Source organism: Dunckerocampus dactyliophorus, chromosome 7, assembly GCF_027744805.1.
Source record: "Dunckerocampus dactyliophorus isolate RoL2022-P2 chromosome 7, RoL_Ddac_1.1, whole genome shotgun sequence".
In the NCBI taxonomy this organism is placed as follows: Eukaryota; Metazoa; Chordata; class Actinopteri; order Syngnathiformes; family Syngnathidae; genus Dunckerocampus; species Dunckerocampus dactyliophorus.
Window position 1 is genome coordinate 16,145,440 of NC_072825.1, and position 11,594 is coordinate 16,157,033.

General features: G+C 40.0%; 1 protein-coding gene across 1 annotated transcript; it reads left to right on the forward strand.

Annotated features, from left to right (window-relative positions):
• Nucleotides 1-504: 504 nt before the first annotated feature.
• On the forward strand, nt 505-10,846 carry LOC129185645 (double-strand-break repair protein rad21 homolog A-like). The gene is made up of 14 exons (XM_054782972.1): nt 505-666; nt 1,701-1,890; nt 1,984-2,113; nt 2,202-2,301; nt 5,013-5,119; nt 5,678-5,875; nt 5,987-6,112; nt 6,249-6,374; nt 6,529-6,752; nt 7,246-7,399; nt 7,470-7,615; nt 8,623-8,811; nt 9,545-9,628; nt 9,923-10,846. The coding sequence occupies exons 2-14, from the start codon at nt 1,747-1,749 to the stop codon at nt 10,112-10,114; spliced, it is 1,920 nt and encodes a 639-aa protein (XP_054638947.1). The 5' UTR covers nt 505-666; nt 1,701-1,746; the 3' UTR covers nt 10,115-10,846.
• Nucleotides 10,847-11,594: the final 748 nt, after the last annotated feature.

An 11,594-nucleotide genomic window follows, 5' to 3' on the forward strand; every position in this document is an offset into this window, starting at 1 on the left:
GATTATTTATATTATTGAAATATTTAAATTACTGTTCTGTCTATCTTGCATGTAAAAAAAATATAAAAAGCCATTTTTTTAAACTAAATTAGCATATTTTGTTTTTTAAAGTGTCGGTTTGAGCACTGTTTGAGCATCAGCACAGTTTCAAAAGTACTAAATTGGCACCTGTACGGGATAATATGCTAACGATATCCTAACCTAGGGACAAGCAAGCAGGCTGTAGCACGAATGCTCAGTGTGAGTCCCGCCCCTATTCTTTCTTAATTATTACATTATTTGTAATCAATTTTATTTCCATTGTTTATTTATTTTATTGTTATTATTACCTGTATCCCAGTTGCATATAAAAAAGTAGAGATTCATATGTCATGTAGGAGATTACACTCCTTTTGCCAGACATGATTTATTTTTTTTTTCTTATTTTCTTTTATTTTCAGAGCCCCCTATTGGCCGTGAGCGCTCACTGCGAGTTGTCCCTCACTCAGGAAACTCCTCCTCCGCCATTTTTGACTGTAAACATCCTGTCGATTTTAAAAGGGCAGCGGTGAGCGGGAGGAAGGCGACTGGCGCCATCTTTACTGTTTTAATGAGTACAACAGGGGGGAATTCGCTGGGAGAAATAACATAATTTGCGGAATTTCACTCACAAGTGGTGTACCGTCGGTAAGTGGCTTTGCAGTTGCACTACTTTGCGCGTTATTTTCTGTATATTTTAGACGACGTAAGTATGCACGGTCGTGGTCATTTGTTCAGGCCTTCGTAGTACAGGAGTCGTTAGCCGCCAGCTAACGGCTCTGATGTGATGTGAGAGGGAAAAGTGTGAACATGCTAGGATGGCGAACGTAAACTTGTGGTTGTTTACGCATTTTGCTGCCGAAATCGACTTTTTGATTCGTGGGGAAACGATGAAAACCTTCAGCACACAATTATACAGATGCTGGTTGTGATTAATGCTAATGCTACCTGGCGGCTAACTTAGGTACTCGCAGTTGATGGCGCCGACTATTCACTGGCGCGATTTCATTCATTTGCTCTCATTTTTTTTAAACGTTTTACCGTTACACAACCATTATGTATCCATTTCAAGACTATTGTTTATTAAAGTCATTGAATCACGTGCGTATCCAGTATTTTCCATTCTGATTAGGTAAAGGGGGTTTGTCAAAACAATGACTATCGCGTCCTCGTTTTGCTTACAATGCGAAACATCACCACTTGACGGGTACATTTAACATCAACGTAGCGCATTGACTCGATTCTGTTTGCGTTTCAATCACCAGCGGTTAAAAGACCGAACGTCAGTTTTGTTAATGTATGGAGTTCCAAGATGTCTGGTTTTCTTGCAGAACATTTTTACCCATGTAATTGTTACATATATTCGTTTATGTTCAACAGTTGCACCTCTCGAGGTTTATTGGTGGAGATTTCCAACTCGTCTGGTTTGATTTGGGCCACTTGGAGGCGGTGTCAATTCTATTGTTAAACTGGTAGTAACATAACTGACCAGACCCCTTGTTTCATTCGAAGTTTGATTTTGGAAGTGTGGATCCTTGAAGGGTCAGGAAATTGTGTGGGTGTGGGTGAGGGGGATGCTCAACTACTGCCTTGCGATTTTAAAGTACAAATCTCCTAGTTAGTACTTCCTATGTTGGATTGACTTTTTTACTGTTTAAATGCCAGTACGTTTTGCTCTCCAGGTGAACCCACGCCATTGTGAGTGTGTGAGGCAGTGGTCCCGGGGCAATGTTCTACGCCCACTTTGTCCTCAGCAAACGTGGGCCGCTGGCCAAGATCTGGCTAGCGGCCCACTGGGACAAGAAGCTGACCAAAGCTCATGTGTTCGAATGCAACTTGGAGAGCAGTGTGGAGAGCATCATCTCGCCCAAGGTAATAACACAAGTACAGTGTCTGCTTTGCAGCAGGTCAATATTGTCAGTTCAGTTTGAGGCCTTTATAAACCTATATGTGTGGTGCTCGTAGGTGAAGATGGCGCTGCGTACATCAGGTCACCTTCTTCTTGGGGTGGTCAGAATCTACCACAGGAAGGCAAAGTACCTGCTGGCAGATTGTAATGAAGCCTTTATCAAAATCAAGATGGCTTTTCGACCAGGTAAGGGGACATCTCTTGAGTTTGTCCTTGGTACTGTGTTATGAGTATCGTTATGTCTAACACAATATTTTTTTGTATTTTTGTTCAGGTGTGGTAGATTTGCCTGAAGAAAACAGAGAGGCAGCCTACAATGCCATTACCTTACCTGAAGAGTTCCATGACTTTGACCAGCCGCTTCCCGATCTGGAGTAAGTCAGCATTATGGTTTCCAAACTACAGGGTGAAAAAGATCTATATTATGTTTTTTTTTTTTTTTTTAATCATCTTTGTCCACATAAAAACAAACTCATCCAATTCAAACTTAAAATTAGCACGAAATTGTGGAAACAACTTTAATAATTCTTTCCATGCTTGTTATAAGTTGCATTTATCTGCAGACCTGCCAACATGCACGGATTTTTTGTACTCGACACACATTTTGACCTTTTTAAATGTGCGTTGCTGCTCTCCAGATCTGCATTTTGTTGCATTTCTGAATTGCGTAGTGTGCTTCCATGCATCCGGGAAGTATTCAGGTTGACAGGTCAGTGTCTGCCACTTTAGGAAATGTTAGTGCACATACGGCAATGACTTTAACATGTTTTTTGTGGAGTACTATTTAAATAAAGAAGATTGATTTGCACCGTTCAAAGGCCACGAGTCAGAAAGCTCAGTTGTGAAATCAAACAAATGGGAAGTTTTGGAAAGTCTTCTCGAAGTTTTCTGAAAGCTTTCTCCTTAAGGACAAAAACATATGTTTGCTTTTGGATCAAAGTAGGCCCGGGCGATAAACCGAAAATTTACCGTTACCAAAATTTAGTACGATAACAGACATCATTTTGCCCATGTTGATAAATTTGGTGTTTTAATAAAGAAAATAAGCCCTTTTTTGTCTGTTTTGATTGTGTGTGCTGGTATGCTATGTTCATTCCCCTTTAAGACGAGGTCCAGCATGTGTAGTCACGTGACTCCACCCATCCAGTCTGAACAAGAAGGGAAACAGACGATGAGGGAGTGGGTGATGGTTCAAATGAAGAAGCGGCTGTACAATGCCAGCATTTCACTTGCTTATGCGCCTAGAAATACAGTAGACTGTGAGAGTATAAAAAATAAAAAGGGAGAACGGGTGCGACTACATTTTTCAACCCTTTCATTCACATTTTGCTCCTAAAATAAGTCCATAAAAAGTGAATTAAAGTAGAGTAACATTTTGCCGCATCTGTATATAAATCTACAAGTCTCCTACAACTTTTCTTGGCTCACATTGGCAACTCGGGTTGACACGGTATGGCATCTCATCCGTGCAAGATGCACTCGCTGACGTAGCTAACTAGCTATGTTATCAGTTGAATACTGGCGCGCTCTCTGTGATGTACTATACTGCTTTCTCAATCCATTCATCTTCTATACCGCGTCTCCTCTTTAGGGTCGCGGGGGCATGCTGGAGCCTATCCCAGCTTACTTCGGGCGTCAGGCGGGACACACCCTGGGCACATAAAGACAAACAACCATTCACTGTCACATTCATACCTATGGACAATTCAGAGTCACCAATTAACCTAACATGCATGTTTTGCGAATGTGGGAGGAAACCGGAATATCCGGAGAAAACCCACACATGCACGGGGAGAACATGCAAAGTCAACACAGAAATGCCCAAGGGAGAATCAAACCCAGGTCTTCCCGATCTCCAGACTGTTACTGTGTTGGCCAACATGCTAACCACAAGACCACCGTGCGGCCCACTTTTTCAATCATGCGCTAAAAATACTTCTTTCCTGTTTGTATGCATTGTAATGCCAATTGATACACAAATACTTCACCTGAAATATATGGATTTTTAAAGCCTTTAAAATAACCAAAAAAAACTTGTACATCATGACCAATTATGCAAATTTGACAATTCACAAATAAAGAACAAGATTAAAAAAAACATTATAAAAGCTATAGGAAAAAAGGCTAATGGAAACCATGATTAGTTTGCTGTTGGTATCAGTTTTTAAGTGTTCCATTCTTTATTTGATGTCACTAATCGATGATCACATGGCTAGAAGAACATGTGAAATTCTCTTTTCATTGTGTATATGGTCATTTTGATGATGGTTATGTATCCAATTTCTAAAGCCAACATGGCACACACACATGGGCAAATAACATGACAATGGAATGTCTGGAATTGAATTGAATTGTTAGAAAAATGAGTCACTAGATTTTTAACTGTTGTTGTTGTTATTATTATTATTATTATTATTGGAAAATGTTACCTGACATGGTTGTGGTAGGTTGGGTTGATATTAACGCCATTCTTCTTGTGCAGTGTGCTAAATGGCTATTAATGTCATTGCATGAGAGGTGATGGCAGTCATGTGATGTGACTGTGTTTGTAGCTTGGTACATATGTGTACAGGATGTAGTATGCCAGGCTATGTGCGATACATTCATATTTGTGGACCGCAGTCCCAGGAAGGGTTATTTTGGGTTCCACAAAGATGGTAACCACCCACAGCACATTATGTAAATGGAGCATTGTTGGCGCTTTTTGGAGTTTTTTTTTTCAGAAGACTTTATAGGCGGAATAGGTGCGTCCCATTACATGCATTATATTTCATTGAAAATAATGTGTAACAGTTGATCAATAAATCAACGAAAAGCAGTTAATTTGCATTTCCTGCAATTATTTTCAGTGGCAAAGATATATAGTGGTCAGGGATTTATCGTGCATTTATTGTTAACGAGGCAATAGTGCCCAATTTATCGTGATATTGAGGTTATATTGCCCAGCCCTAGATGAATGGCTTGAATGTAGAGGAAAAATAAGCGGTTTGGGAAATATTACAGTGGGTTCAGCACCCCCAGGAAAAGTAAGGTGGATACTACTGCATCTACTGTTGTATTCATCACTTTGATGTGTTTTACACAGTGACATTGATGTGGCCCAGCAATTTACCCTGAACCAGAGCAGAGTTGAGGAGATCACCATGAGAGAGGATGTTGGCAATCTCAGCCTCTTGCAAGACAATGACTTTGGTAAGACACCATTTGCAGACTTATGTGCCGTTTTTCATGTAGAAACAATTTAGATGCAACATTTAGCAGTACCACAGGGATTCTCCGATTATCATTGAATTTGAGGCACCTTTTTCAACGTGTTGCCAGAAAAGATTTTGGTTTTGTGGCATTTTTGCAATTTCATTACATAATTGGTAAATAAATTGCAGACAACTGTAATATTTTTCGACACTTTTTTAATATACTAAAAACATGTACATACTATACTTTTGATCAAATGGCTCCATAAAGTGGTCTAAAGATGTGCTCACAATGGAGCTACGCTGGACTAGGACGTGATTCCTTCTAGGGCCCGTTTGCATGTACCATCACTTAGTCATTGTATAAGTTGTTACATTGCAGTGACATTGCAGTGATTGGTTAAAGTTGCATGTCATGCTAACGTCTCTTGGTTTTGCTGAAGTTACATTAATAGTTGTAATTGCAACATTGCAAAATCCTGGACGGTCTGATTATGTTCTGTCAAAATAGAAAACCTTTGTTTTCTTCATATTTACAATAATCTGCTCTTCGCAGCTGACTTCGGCATGGACGACCGGGAGATGATGCGTGATGCGAGCACGTTTGAGGAGGATATCATGCATGGCGCCACAGCCTCTAACCTTTTGTTAGAGGCTGAGCCTGGTCCAGCTAATCTGCCTGATAAATCCAACCATATGGAGTATGATGACTTTGGGGACGCCTCCATGGGCAACAGTGATGGAGGGATGCTTGGTGAGCTCTTCGGCGTGTCAATTAGTTGCACATTCAGTGCCTCTCCTGGCAGCTCGCCTATGATGCATTTATGGCTAAGTGATGATTTTAAATGAGCTTGTGATTTCTTAGTGGATAAGCTACTGAGCTCTGAAGATGGAGGCGGTATCTTTGACGACCCTCCAGCCATCACTGAGAGCGTCATGATGCCTCCTGATCATGGTGATGATGAGGACGACTTTGACAACCTCCAGTCACGTAAGTAAAGCTGTCCCGTGTGTGGCATACAGCAAAATACATGGTTACAGTGTCCAAAAAATCCAATTACACCTATAAGAAACTTAATGAATTAAAAAAAAATGCATTTCAAGATAGTTACAATTTGTGTGTGTAGCGGGTCCAGACAGCCCAGACTCCGGCCCAGCAGAGCCATTGCCAACCATGGCTGATCAGACAGAGCAAACCACGCTGGTCCACAATGAGGAGGAAGCCTTTGCACTGGAGCCAATCGACATCACTGGTAAAAAGAAATTGTTTTTCTTCTTGTGCAGTTTCATTCATCAAACATTTTCCTTTTTAAACTCGCAAACTGTCTATAAACACTATTAAAATTAAGTAACAGAATGATGACGCTATATGATGTGTGTCATAATTATTTTTAAACTTGTCTCCAGTGAAAGAGACCAAGGCGAAGCGAAAGAGGAAGCTGATTGTCGACAGCGTGAAGGAGTTGGACAGCAAAACCATCAGGGCCCAGTTGTCTGACTACTCTGACATTGTCACCACTCTGGACCTTGCCCCTCCCACTAAGAAATTGATGATGTGGAAGGAGACCGGAGGAGTAGAGAAGCTCTTCTCCCTTCCCGCTCAACCTCTCTGGAACGCCAGACTGCTCAAGGTAATGCACACAATGGATTTGTGACATTACTGATTATGTGATTTGTAGAGGGCAGAGCCAAAAAAAAAAAAAACTTTTTATTTATTTATTTATTTTTTTTTTGGGGAAAACACCTGTTGTGTCTTAAGAGCACAAACTGTCACCTGCCGAACACAAGCCACCCCAGTGGATGGAGTCTTCAAGTAGCCAAATAACTGTTAAAGTTGGACTGAGAGGTTTTTTTTTTCAAGTGCTATCTTTTATTGGTATGCTATTCAGGTTTGGAAATTGAAGGAACACAAGGAAAGAATGTGTTTTCTTATTCCTTTTGCTGCTGCCTGTGCTTCCTCAGAATACTGAACAAAAAGCATGTCTGTGCATAATTTATCAAATATTTAATCTTTTTGTCTCGCACTTGTCTGTCCCATAAGGCTTTTTTTTTTTTTTTAAATTTTATAATGATCCTCATTTGGTTTTCCTATCTTCTCTCTGAATCTCACAATTGAAATGCTAGATGTTCACACGCTGCCTGACACCTCTGGTGCCAGATGAGCTGAGGAAGCGGAGGAAGGGCGGCGAAGCAGACAGTCTGGATGAGTTCCTCAAAGAGCTGGAGAATCCCGAGGTGCCTAGAGAGGAGGTCATGAGTCAGCACAGAGATGTCATTGGTAAGGGGTTATCGACGTGTGAGGGTGACAGTCAGCAGTTGGGAGGAAAAGCTAATTATTGGCCTTACAGATCAGACTATCATGGAAGAGCCCAGTATGCTGGCTGCATCTGCAGTGGAAGGCAGCAGGACAACACTGGATGAGACAGTCATGCCTCCTCCCTCCACACCCCGTGGTGTTAAACGCAAGACCCTTGACAAGGAGAGCACCCTGCCTGTGAGTTGTTCAAAAATGTCTTTTGATTTTCTATCTCAGAACCTGTTGATGATGGTAGTGGATCTCAAAGGGTCGGCTTTCAAAACACTCCCACACATCTCATATAGAATTAAAATGGAAACAGTTCTTCCCAGTGTCAAACTGTCACTGTCCTAGAAAAGTATACTGTAGAGCACCACACTAAAAATGAACTGGTATGAACATTTCATATAGGGATGCGCCATTTTTATTTATTTTTTTTCAAGCAGATACTGCTAACTTGCTGCTTCTCAAGACCGATATAGATAACGGGTAGCTTTTTATAATCTATTTTTTATATTTACATTTAACGGTAGTTTGTGCACACCTGAAGCTGAAGGGAGAAGTGACTCAAAGTTGGATTTGACAAACTGTACCTGTACCTCCTTTTAAAAATGACTTCGCTACTATTAACAAAACTTTTTAAATAGCGGCAGCTTAGAAGTACAAACCATGGCTCCAAGGGGTTTACTAGCCGACAAAAGCCGGTATCTTCAACCATCGTATAGGGCTGGTCATCTAGCGCCATCATTTCCATAATGAAATCACAGATCGCTTTAGCCCTCGGGTCGTCTCTGGCAAAAAAAATTTCACTTTTCACACGCCACGGCGCTAGGAACAAGCCCCGGGTTATTGGAGCTATTTTTTAATGTTATCTTATGTAACAGTATGATGTCATAATTTGTCATATCAGCATGGTAATTATAGCTTACCCCTAATTTCATATGATTACTGTGAACTGTGCTTTCCGTCTCTTGTTTCGTTATTGCAAAATGATGCAGTCCTGTTACTTGTCACCTAAGTGTTAAAAGAAGTTGACCAATGTTATTCCTTAAACTACAAAACCCTCTGACTCCAGATGTTGTGTACTTGCAAATTTAAGAATGTAAGCTCATTGGAGGTTTCCTTTAAAGCAGAACAAGGCACCCAGGAGGCTAATGTGCTGTTGGTGTGATTTGAGTGGCCTTTTTTTTTTTTTTTTTTTACAGATGGCTGCCTTGGATCAGCAGCAACCGCAACAGGCAGCTGACCGCTCAGTCTTGTCTCAGAGGCTAGATATGCCTCAGGTGGACTTGCCCCCAGAGGAGAGTACGGTCAACCTCACCCAGCTTGTTCCTGAACTTGACCTAATTGGAGAAAAGAGCAAGGACAAGAAAGATGAGAGCGACGAAGAGGAGGTAAGAGCGTAATTGCTTTTTTTGTCTTGTTTGCTTGCAAGGTGTGATGTTTCCACCAGTTCTTTTGACCAGTCAATATTCCTTTTTTATACATACATACATACACACACTGTATATAGTCCTTATTCATCATATGGTTGGCACGGCAAGCATCAAGCTAATACCAAGCTGTTGCCGCAATCTCCTCTTTTCAGGTTTAATTTGGTATTCAATAGATGGACGTGATTAACTTTGTATAAACAATGACAGCCTTGACACTATGAACATGAATAGCATAGCGGCAGTTTGATCAGAACCTGACAATATTTTCTGTCTGGACATTACCACTAACGTGATTGTTATGTATACTTTGAGTGGGGACACATTTAATTCAACACACTCACAGAATTTAAAGTCATTAAACTAAAGTCCGAGTCAAGTCCTGAGTAAATGATGTTAAAGTCCAAGTATATTGTCAAGTTATGTCCAAAGTCATAATTGTGACTCAGGTCTGACTCGAGTCCAAGTCGCGTGACTGGAGTTCACACCTCTGCCAGTATCTACTAATCTCAGTTTTGTCTTTTACCCTTCATAGCTTTATGTAGCACTAATGATATTCTGTACGGGAAAAACCTAAACAATTCAATGTTTTAACACACTATGTTTATGTAAAGTTAGCAAATACTGTAATCAACCAATTTCTGCAGACAGTGAATCTCTTATGAAGTGCAAAACTACCATGTTTCTTCATTAGGAAGAAGAAGGTCAAGCTGGAGACCAGGACCAAGAAGAGAAGAGATGGAACAAGAGAACCCAGCAGATGCTACATGGTCTTCAGGTACAAAAACATTCCTTAATTTCCCTCTATCGATCTTTGATTTGTTTATTACTGACTTCATACTTTTAACTTTTAAATTAACTGAAATTATTGGTAGAACTGTTGATGTAAAACTGTAGTTGTGAATTATGATGGTAGTTGTAAGATATGTACACATCACCCTACCACAGTTGTTCTCAATTATTTTTTGTCATTCTTCCTCTCGGGGATAGCCTGTTTTTCACACACCCCTGATTTTAAATACTGTTGACAACCTAATTATTTATTTATGTATCTGTCCAAACCACATTGCAGCGCGTCATGGCCAAGACTGGAGCAGACTCCGTCAGCCTGCTTGACCTGTGCCGGAACAACAACAGGAAGCAGGCGGCTGCTAAGTTCTACAGTTTCCTGGTCCTCAAGAAGCAGCAAGCTATCGAGGTCACCCAGACAGAGCCTTACAGCGACATCATCGCCACAGCTGGACCACGATTCAACCTTATTTAGACATTGGAAGAAAAAAACACTGCTTTTTTTTTTTTTTTTTTTAAATGCTCAACTTTTTATTTTGTGTTTTCTGTCAGACTTTCTCTTCCCAGAGAAAGGGTGGGCTTACTAGGGAAGGGTTTAAAATGATTTTACTGTATTTCAGGTGGAAACATGCAGTATTCATTGGATTCAAACACAAAGCGGAGAATGTTTAACAGTTATATTTATATAGAAGCATTTCTCTTTCACCAATTTGTACGCTTTGATTCATTTTGTTTTAAGTTAAATTCCCATTGTCTGTTCATCCATAAATCTTATCACAGTACTCTTCTCAACCGAGAAATATTACAGCTTATGAACGTAAAAAAATAACATTTTGCAAAGTGGAATCCTGTGTCTACATGTACTTAATGGAAGGTACTGTTTTATTACTCTAAAGTGTAACCTCTCCAATTTATCCTTGTTGCACTTGTTTTTTCCATGATAAACAAAAAAGTTATTCCGTCAAAAATGTTAGATCTTCCTTGTCGACAGATATCGTGGTTCAGTTGTATAATTCAGGCAATTTGTCAGTTTTATTTCATGTTTTGTTTTTTTTTTTTGTATTTTGCATTTACGCTTGTTCACCTTTTTGCATCATGTAACTAGGTAATGTATTTGTTACAGATACGTACAGTGTCACACCTTTTTAGTCTTTGGGTAATCTCTAGTGATACATCTGTAAAGGTTGGAAATAAAGTGTTTTAAGTACATGGTTACTGTATATTATTTCTAGTATATCGTGTATATTATGTTAACACAAAGTTAAAAACATACTACACAGTGTCCAAAAGGCGCTTGGCTGTATATCCTTTAGCTATTAAGTGTCTGGACATTCAAGGTGCAGTTTATAAATAACAGAAATTGAAGCGTGTCTTTGTTGCACTTGTTAAACTATAGTACTGTAGCTGCCTGCACAAGTTGAAGTTGGTCTTTGGTGCATTTTGTTGGCCAGCCGCAATGTAATTGCACATCATCCATTGTACTTGGTATTTCTTACATTTTTCATATGTTTGAAAGTGCCTCTACCAAGAGAGTTCCTTGTGCAAAAGTCATTTGATAAAACCCTTTCCCATGACGCCTGTAGAGATATTAGCCTGATGACAATATTTAAAATAGAATCAAGAGGGTTGTAACTGTCATTCACAACAGTTTCCCTTGTGCATCCCATAACACTTAAGCCGAAAAGTGTTGGATGTCTGTGAAAAGAAGCATTTTCAAATGGGCCCCTGAGGTAGTCTTAGGTTGAAATGAAACAGATCTGACAGGAAGTTGGAACTTCTGTTAATTTGTTAAAAAATGAATTAGCCAAAGGTTTATTCACTCAGTGACCAGTCCAGGGTGTACCCTGCCTCTTGCCCAAAGCCAGCTGGGATAAGCTCCAGCATACCCCTGTTCCCCTAGTGAGGACATGCGGCATAGAAAATGGATGGATGGATTTATTCACTCAAATGATCAA

Excerpts from the sequence above, each read along its gene's own strand:
- LOC129185645 (XM_054782972.1), top strand. The coding sequence starts at position 1,747 with ATGTTCTACGCCCACTTTGTCCTCAGCAAACGTGGGCCGCTGGCCAAG. Across the intron at positions 1,891-1,983 it reads AGAGCATCATCTCGCCCAAG|GTGAAGATGGCGCTGCGTAC; the intron begins GTAATAACACAA and ends TGGTGCTCGTAG. Across the intron at positions 6,375-6,528 it reads GGAGCCAATCGACATCACTG|TGAAAGAGACCAAGGCGAAG; the intron begins GTAAAAAGAAAT and ends ACTTGTCTCCAG.